At 35.2% G+C, this 13,479-nt stretch overlaps 1 protein-coding gene across 1 annotated transcript; it reads left to right on the top strand.

Annotated features, from left to right (window-relative positions):
* The first annotated feature begins 5,959 nt into the window (after window positions 1-5,959).
* LOC108483029 (pumilio homolog 2-like) lies at window positions 5,960-12,684 on the top strand. The gene is made up of 10 exons (XM_053027098.1): window positions 5,960-6,143; window positions 6,638-7,296; window positions 8,213-9,765; window positions 9,839-9,980; window positions 10,075-10,182; window positions 10,575-10,787; window positions 10,873-10,983; window positions 11,210-11,404; window positions 11,862-12,036; window positions 12,223-12,684. The coding sequence occupies exons 2-10, from the start codon at window positions 6,649-6,651 to the stop codon at window positions 12,258-12,260; spliced, it is 3,183 nt and encodes a 1,060-aa protein (XP_052883058.1). The 5' UTR covers window positions 5,960-6,143; window positions 6,638-6,648; the 3' UTR covers window positions 12,261-12,684.
* The last annotated feature ends 795 nt before the right edge of the window (window positions 12,685-13,479 follow it).

Raw genomic sequence — 13,479 nt, 5'->3', positions numbered from 1 at the left:
GTAGGATGCACACAGTTGTTGTTTGTATGGATGAAAAGTCATTTTAGGTGCCTCTATAAGCACTTTTGTCAGGTGTTTGTTCCTTCGACTAGGCCTATAGAGGAATTTCTGAAAAGTGAGTGGCCTCCAAATCAATCGATTGAGAAGTGGGTTCAAAACCTTAGTACATTGACATACCAATAAATAGAATGGGGGGCTTCATGGATGATTCGGAGCACAGTAATCATTGGGTCCAATGGTCATTTGTAGGTTCCCATAATTGGCATATAAGGAGTCATCAGTTATTCTTCGTTGATGGTTCTGAGCTAATACGGGTATGATCATTGTGTACCTGCTACAGCTGGCTTAAATAGGGTGGAAGTTTAGGTTCAGGACCAGGGAGTTTGGAAGAGATACGAATTACGTGGCGTCAAACCTTGAGTTTGCAATCAAGAACCTTTTTCAACCATTCCCCCTCGAAAATGTATATCCAGTTGCACCTAAAAAGAAGCAAAATCTCTGTGTGAGCACAATTCAAGGGAAAGAGGAAGGTCTCAGATGACATAGCTGAGCTAATAAAAAAGATACGCGATTTAAAGACGCGTCTAAAGGGTAAAGATGAAAAGGTCAGATGGCAACGAGAGCAGTATCAAGCATATGTAAAGAAAAAGGAGGAGGAAATCATGAGACAACAGTAGTAACACTGGTTAGACATGAAGGTAAGAGAGGAGAAACTAATAATATAATTAGAATGACGTCAACGAGAAAAATATAACTTGTTCACTCAGATTCAGAGGTTGGAGGTGGATCCAAGTTTGCGGGCTAATGAACTTCAAAAAGCGCAAGAACAAGAGCGAACTTAGAGGAGGGTGTCTAATGAGAAAACTGCTAAAGTTGAGGTGTTGAAGGAGGAAATTTGTTGTCTGACTAAAGAATTAAAGACAAAAGAAGAGCAAAACAAAGAGGTCATGGAAAAATATACAGAGTTTGCGGAACGTTTTATCGTAGTGGAACAAATGGCAGTAAGCCGACAAGAGGTGTTTGCAACAATGCACAGGGAGGGTCAAGTTTTCGCTCAGCAAGCTGAAGACATATGTGAACAGATTGAAGAACTCAAAAAAAGTATCTACCCCTTTTGTGACTAAGGACTAGCCTGTAATGAGACTTTTGGAGGTGACTAAACCACATTACCAAAAGTTCATCAAGCTCATGAGGGGGAAGAAGAAGAACGACGAGTAGAGATTTGCCCTATGGCAATATGATCGATTAGGATTTTCTTCAAGTATGAATGAAAAAAAAAAAAAAACTTTGTAAACCAAACAGTTTTTGAACCTTCTATGAAAGAAAATGTTTATATTAGAGTAAATTTAAGACAATGTGCCCATATTTCATTCATTCATTCATCCATCCATTCATTCGTTCATTTGTTTATTTAGAAACATCATTTTAAAAAAATAAAAATAAAAGAACATTTTTTATGACGAATCTAAATGATTTTCTAACTTTGGAAAAAAATGTCATTTGAAAAAAGACCAAGGATAGCTCACCGGCATAAAACCCACTCAAAAGCCCAAAAGATGATGGTAGTAGAATTAGCACGCATGGCCAAACTAAAGGAAAAAAAGGGAAAAGATGATGGAAATGATGATTATAATGGTCAAAGACAAGGCCAAGGTAGGAGAAGGAAACAACACTTTGGACAATCCAATCCCTTTTTTATAGTGATACAGGGGTATATCGCGAAGATTTATCGCTTCAAGTGCTAGATGTGACCATTCAGATATTAAGAGTAAACAAATTGCTTGTAAGCGAGGAGCCAACAGAATTGGACAAGGGAAAGTCAATTATGGATGAAGAAGCTCATAAATTCAACCTAATTGAGGAATGCCTAAAAGCCATCGAATGATTAGACACCTTCGGATATGTAAAAGTAGAAGGCCTGTGTCTGGTACTCGATGTGGTCGTTCCACCAAAATTCAAAGTTCCTGACTTTGAAAAATTCAATGGTAGTAATTGCCCCATTACTCATATCGCCATGTACTGTAAGAAAATGGTTGTTTACTCCAAAGATGAGAAACTGAAAATACACATATTTCAAGACAGTTTGACAGAATTTGCAGCTCGCTGGTATGTAAAGTTGGACAGGATCTGGATTCGAACTTGGGGAAAGCTCGCACGGGTATTTATTGCTTAATACAAACATATTGTAGACATGACCCCAGACCACCTAACTCCACAGAACATGGAAAAGAAGTCCAATGAGAGTTTTAAGGAATATGCACAATGGTGGAAGGACCTGGTATCGCAAGTACAGCCCCCGCTTACGGAAAAAGAGACTACTGTTCTAATCGTTGGTATGCTAAAAGGCATATACTACGACAGGATGGTAGGAAATGCCTCTAAAACTTTCACGAATATGGTATTATCCAGACAAATGATAAAGAATGCTTTGAAGTTGGGCAAAATAGATGACACTTTGAGCGCGAATAAAGGTGTCATTGAGAAGAAAAAAGAAGTAGAAATGCAAACAATCGCACCAAGCTGATACCTATACTCTTACTTTCCATACCTGACCCCAATACCTCCACGCCCCCAATATCTGGCTGTAAATACTTCCAATACTTCACCGTTTATGTATCATCCACCTGTGCCTGTTACAAATCCCCTCATGTTAACTATGCCAACACGGTCCCCACAGACCTGAGCCCCAAGGCCACCACAGAAGAGGCATCTATTTGATCCAATTCTTATCCCCTACGTAGAACTTTTTTTGATTCTAGTAGAGAAACACCTCCTTGTACCTACACAGAATGAACCAATGCAACTGCCATTTCCAAATTGGTATGATGCCAATGCTCAATGTGAGTATCACTTTGGCAATCTAGGTCATACTATCGAGAATTGCTTAGCATTGAAATATAAAGTGCAAGATCTCATAAGGACAAGGAAGATAAATTTTCAGCGAGAATACACCGGATGTTAACACTAATTTGGTACCAAACCACAATTGAACAGTTAATGCTATAACTGAAGAAAAGAGCCTTCAAAGGAGAAGAGTGGAATAAATTACAACTCCACTCGAAAGACTCTTCGACATCTTGAGTAAGTTAAATCTAATTCACGCTAAGCCATCTAAGTCTGTAATGGGAATTGATATGGATCAAATCTGCAAATTCCACCAGCAGAAAATTGCTCTGATTGAAACACAACACGTGTATCCAGATATTAAAATAATGACAATTTCACGGGGAATACAATAAACATGTCATGAAAACCTGCACATTTCACAAATTTCATCAGTAAACATATATATGAATGTGTACATAACAATCAATTACCCGTCATAAATTTAATAAACTTAATCGTTTTGATTATTCAAAATTTGAAACTAAATTACTCATATGCATGAGAAAGACACTTATATAATATATGACACTTTAACATAGACTTCAGAATAACAATCCAAACCTTCATTTCCTACACTCTTTTTACGAACTTCCTAACAAGCTCACGAATGTCACTTTATAACCTCCACTCGTTTGGGGAGCAATTGTTATACCTTGTGTAACGGGCTTTGCGGACCTTACAGTGTACCTTGTGAACCTGACCATCTATCTATAGAAAGCTAAACACATGTCCCCCAATGGAACCAACTACATTTCGAACCTAGGCTGGTTCACAAACCCTAACTCGACGAACTTTGGAAAGGGATAGCTCTACTAAGACTATGTGAGGACCACGTGGAGAACTAAAGTAATTAATTGCTAATTGCCGTAACATGTCTCATCCTAGGACGTCACGTGACCGTCACTGCCAAGGGTATCAAATTAAACTTCCACATCAGCAATCTTAGGGCATATAGCTAAGTTTGTTCCCCACTATAAAATGGTCATGCAAACAACTCACGTAGGACATTCCTTCTTCTTGATCTTTAAACTCTTTTCCCAAAACCAAAAATATCTTCCCAACCTTCATCTTCCTCTCCTTTATTCTACCTTTACCTTATTTCCTTATTCACCTCACTGGTTAACAACATCAATAAATTTAGCACAACTTTTATTGACGATAAAATATTTTAACTAATAATTATAAATTATAATTATCACAATTTTTTCCTCTCTATTTTATGCTTATAGTTCTATTCAAATAATAATTCTATCTTAACACAAAAATTAATTAATAATTATAATTTAAATTCTAATTATTTTTAAATGTGTAATTATCATGACTTGATTAGATTATAGTTATTTTTAAATGTATAATTATCACAACTTCTATTTTATTTCAATTTTTAACTAATAAATCTAAAATAAATATTATAATTATTTTTAAATGTGAATTTAATAATATGATGAAAAATAAAGGTATTCTTGTTAGTTCAAAAGTTTTTTCCTAACTCGTGCTTTTATATAGACTAGCTTTTAATGTCATATGTGTTGCATGTAATTTTATACGTTTAATATTTAATTAATTTTAAAATATTGTACTTTTAATTGCAACAATTAATGCAAAATAATATTTCTTATTGGAATCATTCCATATAATTAAAATATATTAACTTATCAATTCAAATAATATAATTGAAAATTTTCAATAATAATTAAATCATTTTTAACGTATTCAGCATATGATATAGTTTTACTTTATATAATTAATGCAAAATAACATTATTCAAATTTCAAAGTAATAACTAACATAATTAATTCTAATATTAATTAAGTGATAATAAATACTAAAAATAGTAAAATATAATTATGACAACCTTTTTCTCCTAATTCTATTTTAAAATTAGCACAAATTTTTAATTAGTAATTTTAATTTTAATTCTAATTATTTTTAAATTAAATATTATAATTATTTTTAAATGTGAATTTAGTAATATGATGAAAAGTAAAGGATATTCTCATCTATTTAAAAGTTTTTCTAAATTTATACTTTTATGTATATATATTATAAATATAGATTATAGATTATAAATTGATTAGAGTTTAGATTTTCTTTTTCTAACTACAAGAAATCATAGTTTGAAAATAAAATAAATAAATAATTGGTAAAGGTTACGATTAACCTATTAAAATAGATTAATTATTCTTATAAAACCATAAATAAATTAATCATAAATTCATTTGTTTAAAGTGTAACAGGTAAGTGATTGTTCAAAAATCGAATAAAAATTTATATAAATTGAAAATTTAAAACTTTTAGACTTTTTATCACTTTGCTATCTAATAGAAGTGTAGTGTGCTGAAGTCTGGAAGCGTATTGAACTGCAAAATCTCCTAAACCCAAGGGGAAGAAGAGCAAATCTGTCAAAAAGACAAATTCTAAAATTAGTCCCTGTACTATACGTGAATATAATTTATGTACTTTAATTTTTAAAATTTATAATTTTAGTTCTAACACAAATAGTAGCCGTTAATTAATGAATTTATAGTTATTGTTTGAGTTAGTATTAAAATTTTAAAGTCTTGAAAATATATAGTTTAAAATTAATTAAATTGAGAAATAGAGAGTAAACTCATAATTTATACGTGAAATTAATAGTAGAATCTAATCTAATAAAATTAAATGATATTATCTGTGTTATGATATTAAAATTCAAAAAGTATGAAAAAATTAAATTAGAGCACAATAGTTAAATTAAAATTTTTAAAATCAGTTTGGTGATCAAGTTGAATTAAATAAATTATTAAAGAATATTAAAATAAAAATGAAATCCATATTTACACACACACAAAACCTAAGTGAAAATAAAAGGAAAAGGGGTAGTTGAGATATTTAAGTAGATTAAAGGGAAGCTGTAGTTTCCTTGTTTTACTGAGGGGTGCTAATGGGAATTGCCTTAAAGCACAGCATCGAATCTAAAGTGCTAACGTGTCAGTTAAGATTCCCATTTCTGGAACACGATGTAACCAAACATCATTATCTTTTGCTAAAATATGTTCTTTTTTTCCCTACATCAGTCGGTTATCACTTGGTCAATCGCCCCTGGTTTTTAGGACAAAAATAAAAATTAATCAATGATCTCATTTATTTCCCTCACTATTAAAATAACCCCAACCCCAAACCAAAATTAAATGGAATTCAGTTTTTCCCCCTACTCGGTCACAGTATTTAATCCTAACCTTCCTGAATTTGTGTAACAAAACCCTAGAAGGATTCTTGTAAGAACCAATCGCCGCCTCACTAAAGCTTATTTGATCTCTCAGCTTCTAATATAAAGCTTTCTCCTTTCCTAGCCCTTCTACTTTAGTTTTAGCTGTATCTAACCCCCCTTTTTATTTATAATTTATTTATGATGTTGATGGTTTTACTTGGAAAACATGGTGCTCTTATCTGTTCCTTTGATTAACTTTGTTCCATCAAAACTTGAACAGTATATAAATTTGGGTATTTCTGAATTTTTGTCATCTTAGTTTTTATAATATTTAGCAGATGGGTCTTTGATGCTTTTGACTTATGATGTTAGGGTGATTAAATTTTTTATCTTTTGACCGTTTTGGTAACTTAAAATTAGCATCTTGAAGCTTGTAAATATGTGTTTTAGGTGTATTAGTTTTGAAAAGTTTTGGCTTCCTAGGGTTTAGGGTCTGATTTTTTGTTTAGGGTAGTGATCGTTTCTTTTTATATTTCTGATAAAAGGGTAATGATCAATTAGGGTTTTTGAGAATGTTATCTGAATTGGGTAGGAGACCAATGATAGGAAGTGGTGAGGGATCATTTGGGGATGATTTGGAGAAGGAAATAGGGCTACTGCTCCGTGAACAGCGCAGTAGGCAAGATGCCGATGATCTCGAACGCGAGCTAAACTTGTATAGAAGTGGCTCTGCCCCTCCTACCGTGGAGGGTTCACTGAGTGCGGTTGGTGGGTTGTTTGGGGGTGGAGCTGCTACTGCAGCTGCCGGTAACCCTGCCTTTTCTGCTTTTGCTCAAGCTAAAAGTGGGAATAGTTTTATACCTGAAGAAGAGCTTAGGTCTGATCCGGCTTATCATTCATACTATTACTCGAATGTGAATCTCAATCCAAGGCTTCCACCTCCTTTGCTTTCCAAGGAGGATTGGAAGTTTGCGCAGAGGTTGAAGGGAGGGAGCTCAGTGGTAGGTGGGATTGGAGATAGGAGGAAATTGAATAGAGCTGATAATGGTAGCAATAGGTCGTTGTTTTCGATGCCACCAGGGTTTAATTCTAGGAAACAAGAGAACGAAGTAGAGGTAGAGAAAGTGCATAGCTCAGGGGATTGGGGCGGTGATGGACTGATTGGTTTGCCTGGTATAGGACTTGGGAGCAAACAGAAAAGTCTCGCTGAAATTTTTCAGGTAATAACCAATTCTAGTTTAACATTTGTCATATGTTAAGGTTTTTGATTTTGTAATGTTAACAATTTGCTTACCCAGGACTGTCTCTTTATGGATTATTTGTGGTGCCTTTTTTATCTCTTCATGTTTATGTTTTGACATGTAGCATGCTTCATATCCTCAGGTTTAATGCTATTTGCTTAGTGACGCATGTGATGCACAGTTATATCTGCAGTATGCCATGTGTCTCTGACAAATTTGTGGCCTTACTTTATTTCACTAAATTTTTATTGCTATTAAATATTTTCTCATTTATCTTTTATTGGTAAATGGTATGCTCATTCATGCTATTGCATGGGCCTTATTACTTTCATTGGAAATGTGACTTGGGAGTTGGAGGTAATTAACTTCAAGGCATGTAAATAGGAACACAGAAACCATAATAACATCATCCGTTTTATTTTTTATTTTTATGTATTCTTCAATAATGACAATTGTTTCTTTAGCATGCCTTTTTTAGAGATGTCTATGTTTTAGTGGTCAATGCAGTTGCTCTTATAGTTTCTGTGTCAGTTCTTTTAAAGTCTACAGTGTGCATTCATCTTTGAGTTGCCTCAAAATTTGTCCTTTGCATGTACTCACAAATGATCATATGCATGAACAATAAATTTATTTGCCATTCTTGTCATTTCCAAAGTACTGAAAGTACTGTGTTAAGGTTAGTAGGCATATTTGTGATCAATGTGTTCTGGTTTCACTAATGGTTACCTTGTTTACAGTACATCCTAGGTTTCAGAATCATTTAATTTTTTTTATTGTTTTCCCTCTTCCCCTAACTTTCTGTATAGCTATTACACCAAGTTTTTGTTGTTTGTATATGAAGAACTTCTGGAGGTTGAGTTTTTTTTAACTGATTTAATATCTATCATCTTTGCAGGATGATTTGGGGCACCCTGCACCAATCGCAAGAATACCATCTCGTCCTGCTAGTCGTAATGCTTTTGATGAGAACTTTGACAATGTAGGCTCTTCTGAATCAGAGCTGGCTCATTTGCAACATGAACTGACCTCCTCAGATACTCTGAGGTCAAATGCAAGTGTTCAAGGATTATCTGCAGTCCATAATATTGGATCACCTTCTTCATACACTTATGCTGCTGCTGTAGGTGCTCCCTTGTCTAGGAGTACAACGCCAGATTCTCAACTTGGTGCTAGGGCTCCTAGTCCTGGCCTGACACAAACAGTAGGAGGCAGAGTTGGTAACTCTGATAAAAGAAGCATAAGTAGCCCAAGTCCACTTGGCGGTGTCGCACCTGGTGTCAATGATTCTGCAAATCTGGTAGCAGCTTTATCAGGCATGCATCTGACTTCAAATGGTGTGATAGAGGAGGGTAATCAGTTACCTTCGCAGATTGAGCAAGATGCTGAAAATCGCCAGAATTATTTGTTTGGTCTGAATGATGGTCAGAATCATATCAAACAAAAGCTTTACTTGAAGAAATCTGAATCTGTGCATATGCCTTCAACTAAGAGTAATGGGGGCAGATCAGACTTCAAAAACCCATCCTTGCTTTCTGATAGGCAAGCTGAGTTCCAGAAATCTGCTGTCTCCTCAAACACTTCTTACATGAAAGGATCACCTACTTCCACTCTCAATGGTGCAAGCAGTTTTCCTGCTCAGTTTCAGCATGGTGATGGTGCAAATTCATCATTTTCAAACTATGGGTTAAGTGGTAACTCTTTAAATCCTGCATTGGCCTCTATGATGGCTAGTCAATTTGGAACTAGTAATATGCCACCATTATTTGGAAATGTTACTGCTTCATCAGCTGTACCAATCCTTGGAATGGACTCAAGAGTGCTAGGGGGAGGTTTGGGCTCTGGACAGAACATTTCAAATGCTGCATCTGAGTTGCATAATCTTGGTAGAGTTGGAAGCCAAATAGCCGGGAATGCTCTGCAGGCACCTTTTGTTGATCCTATGTATCTACAGTATCTGAGGACCTCTGATTATACTGCTGCGCAGCTTGCAGCTCTTAGTGATCCCTCCATGGATAGGAACTTCCTTGGTAATTCATACATGAACTTGCTTGAGCTGCAAAAGGCTTATCTTGGAGCTCTGTTATCACCTCAAAAGTCTCAGTATGGTGGTGTTCCGTTGGGTGCTAAATCTGGTAGTTCTAATCTTCATGGTTTTTATGGTAGTCCTACCTTTGGAACTGGCATGTCATATCCGGGAAGCCCCTTAGCAAGTCCTCTTATTCCGAACTCTCCAGTTGGACCTGGTAGTCCTATCAGGCATACAGACCTAAACCTGCATTTTCCTTCTGGGATGAGGAATCTTGCTGGGGCAGTCATGGGACCCTGGCATTTGGATGCAGGATATAACATGGATGAAAGCTTTGCCTCCTCTCTACTTGAAGAGTTTAAGAGCAATAAAACGAAGTGTTTTGAGCTTTCAGATATCTCTGGTCATATTGTTGAGTTCAGGTATGCCATTATCTTAAACCCTGTTTTATGTTGTCATACTGTCATGTCACATTTATATGCTTTCTATGAGCAGCGCGGATCAGTATGGCAGCCGCTTTATTCAGCAAAAACTTGAAACAGCTACAACTGAAGAGAAGAATATGGTTTATGAGGAAATCATGCCTCAAGCTCTTGCTTTGATGACAGATGTGTTTGGTAACTATGTCATTCAAAAGGTATCCACTTCTTAATCTGTTGCATATCTGCTCAATTGTGTAGTTTTATGGTTTGTTCTATTTTTTACCTCTTAAAATCTGTCTCTGCACACAGTTTTTCGAGCATGGACTTCCAGCTCAGAGAAGAGAACTTGCTGGCAAGCTTTTTGGTCATGTTTTAGCACTTAGTCTTCAAATGTATGGTTGTCGAGTGATCCAGAAGGTATTAGGATATGGTTGCTATCCACTAACCCTTATTAGTTTATTTCTTGGCTTTCCTCTGTATGGTTTGCTGATAAATCATTATGTTGCACGGTAAACAACTTCTGTTGTTTTAATTCATCAAACACTTCTGCATGATCATCTTACAGTTTCTTTCTAAATGAGATCAGCAAATTTTGTAAATGTTTAAAGTGAAAAAATTCGTTATATTTATTGTACTTTTGATTTCGTATATAAAAATTTCTCAAGCATTTGCTATCTTGTAAAAATATGCTACTTATGTTTCAATTGTAATTATAGACTAATAGTGCTTACCTTTGACATCGCTGTATCTTGCTTTTTATAATAGATTTCCTATAAGCACTTATGCATGTGTTTTGTTTAACATTCAAGGCAATAGAAGTTGTTGATCTGGATCAGAAGATTAAAATGGTCCAAGAGCTTGATGGTACTGTTATGCGTTGCGTACGTGACCAGAATGGCAACCATGTCATCCAGAAGTGCATTGAATGCGTTCCTGAGGAAAACATTCAATTTATAGTCACAACTTTTTTTGATCAAGTTGTGACACTTTCTACTCATCCATATGGGTGCCGAGTGATACAGGTTCGTAACTTATATACTTTTGGATATATTTTCATCTTCTGAACTGTTCTATTTAAGAATGAGTAATGTGTATTTGTATTTGCAGAGGATACTGGAGCACTGCAAGGACCCAAAAACGCAAAGTAAGGTTATGGATGAGATTTTAGGATCTGTCAGCATGTTGGCTCAAGACCAGTATGGCAATTATGTCGTTCAGGTTTGCCATTCTTTTTGGAAGCTTAAAGTTTGCATATTATACCAAAAAATCTCGAGGGACTTTCAATCTTTTGCCTTTATGTCCATTATCCTGTGCATGCTTTTTTTCTGGTATTTGTTTTTTTGCGGAGTCCATCTTTGAAATATGTTTGTTTATACTTAGACATCTCTATGGTATTTTTTATACTGCTTGACGCGTGAACTGACCTCTTTCATTCACTTAACAGCATGTGCTGGAGCATGGAAAGCCTGACGAGCGTTCAGTTATAATTAAGGAATTAGCTGGAAAAATTGTCCAGATGAGTCAGCAGAAGTTTGCCTCTAACGTTGTTGAGAAGTGTTTAACTTTTGGTGGCCCAGATGAACGTCAGTTGTTGGTGAATGAAATGCTTGGTTCTACCGATGAGAATGAGCCTCTTCAGGTTTACCTATTTCTGGTCCCAATTCTTTTCTTCAAAATGAAATGTTTTCTAATTTTCAGTCCTTGTGTTTGAAGAAAAAAGTGTAAGATGGCTTCACCTTGTTTGTAAGCCATTGGAGAAGAGCCACGAACCATTCCCACCATAGTTGTGCCTGTTTTGGCTGAATATATTGACCTTGCTTGTTTATGAGAACTATGCATACATTCATATTTGTAATCTGAGTGTTTATATTTGCTGGAGGGAAAACTTTCATGCACAGTATTGAAACTCTAGACATTTGCATATCACACCAATGTCTCGGGATGTCATAACTTTGAGACTGTAACTGGGAACTGTCTTTTTAAAATACACTGCATGATGTTAAGTGTTGCCTTTGGTTAATAGTCTCTAGAAGTAGTTCCTTGAGAATTTCATGTCATCCATGCCATTTTTACTGACAACTGCTAGTCCATCCTAGGCAATGATGAAAGATCAGTTTGCAAATTACGTTGTACAGAAAGTACTAGAGACTTGTGATGACCAGCAACGTGAGCTGATCCTTTCTCGAATTAAGGTCCACTTAAATGCATTGAAGAAGTACACTTACGGAAAGCACATTGTTGCACGTGTAGAGAAGCTTGTTGCTGCTGGGGGTACTGATTCTTCCTCATCTTTCATTGTTGCTTTAAAAACCTTTTAACAAATAATGCGATCATGATTATGAAACCATAGGAGTTTCAAGCACCAAATGTCACATTTCTTTTGGATCGTTTGAATTTGTCCCTATTATCATCATAAGTTCTCCGTAACAGTATCACATTATTTTAACTTCTTTTCAGAGAGAAGGATTGCTGCTCAGTCTCCGAATCCGGCTTAGCTGGTATATGAAGGAACATGTTTTGTACAGCTAACAGAAGCTATGTGTTCATTTCCTTATCTTTGATCTTCAGCCATGGTACGACCCCATCTTTTTAGACAGGTAAGAGCTGTATGGAAATAAAAAGTTGTCTGTACTGGAAAACTGTACATTGTGTAGCTTAAGGTTTATACATAGAATCAAGCAAAGCTGAGGTTTAGCTGTTGAATACATAGAACCGATGCGCCTGCGGCGGAGTTAAAATGATTATACCCGAGTTTCAAAGGGTGTAAAATTTTTAACGGTGAGGTAATTTATATATCATAGCGTGACTGTACAAATGTTGGGATGGAGAGCTGTTGATGTAGTTGAGGCCTGAGTTTTTGCCCTCTCAATGTATGGTTAATGACATTTTCCCCCTAAATGCGCAATTTTCTTTGTGTTATATCAGCCTGGTTATATGTATGGATTATATTACTGAACGATCTTATGTTGCTTTTAAGGCGTTCATTATTTTCAATATATATTGAACCCTCATTAGCAAGCAAGCTTTGAGCCTTTCCATGGCATTTGCAGCCTCTTTCCTTTTTTTCAAGGTTCCTTCCCTTTCTTCCAAGAAGCCTTGCACCCCGCATATAGCCTGGAACCCGATTCATAGCATTCTAATCCATAGCATTCTAATCCATAGGTAGCCCATGTTTCACAGATAACTTGTAGTTGAGAACATAAGAAGTTCAATTTTTTCAGGAATTGTCATGGTTTGAATTGCAGGAGTTTTGTCTACTATGTTGTCTTTTGTTAGTGGTATGTGAGTTGTACCCCCCCCAAAAAAAAAAAAAAAAAACCCCATAGTTCAAAATCACAAATTTAAATAGATTAAGTAGGTATAGGAAATAACCTTTAGGTCTCTGTTTTTCCTATTCGGACGGAAAGTTAATGTCTATTTTGTAAAATAGAAAATACAAGAGTTATATAAGATTTAAATTTGTCAAAATCTTAAAATAATAAATCTTATTAGCTTTCTTAAAAAGTTACTAAAATAGGACATACAAAAATTTTTAGTTTTAATCTTCATAATATCTTAAAAATATTTATATATTAACTTAATATTCTACTTCTATACGATATTTAAAACTAATTTAAAATCTTAAAAAATATATTATTTATAATTTTCTAAGGTAAATGGTAGGTGAGATATTAAGGATTAATTTAAATCTAAATGTAAAAATCTTATGGTTTT

The sequence above is a fragment of the Gossypium arboreum genome, chromosome 1 (genome assembly GCF_025698485.1).
Source record: "Gossypium arboreum isolate Shixiya-1 chromosome 1, ASM2569848v2, whole genome shotgun sequence".
Classification (NCBI taxonomy): Eukaryota; Viridiplantae; Streptophyta; class Magnoliopsida; order Malvales; family Malvaceae; genus Gossypium; species Gossypium arboreum.
The sequence above is the reverse complement of the archived record's forward strand: the minus strand, read 5'-3'. Positions and strand labels throughout refer to the sequence as shown.

Excerpts from the sequence above, each read along its gene's own strand:
- LOC108483029 (XM_053027098.1), top strand. The coding sequence starts at position 6,649 with ATGTTATCTGAATTGGGTAGGAGACCAATGATAGGAAGTGGTGAGGGA. Across the intron at positions 7,297-8,212 it reads GTCTCGCTGAAATTTTTCAG|GATGATTTGGGGCACCCTGC; the intron begins GTAATAACCAAT and ends TCATCTTTGCAG. Across the intron at positions 12,037-12,222 it reads GAAGCTTGTTGCTGCTGGGG|AGAGAAGGATTGCTGCTCAG; the intron begins GTACTGATTCTT and ends ACTTCTTTTCAG.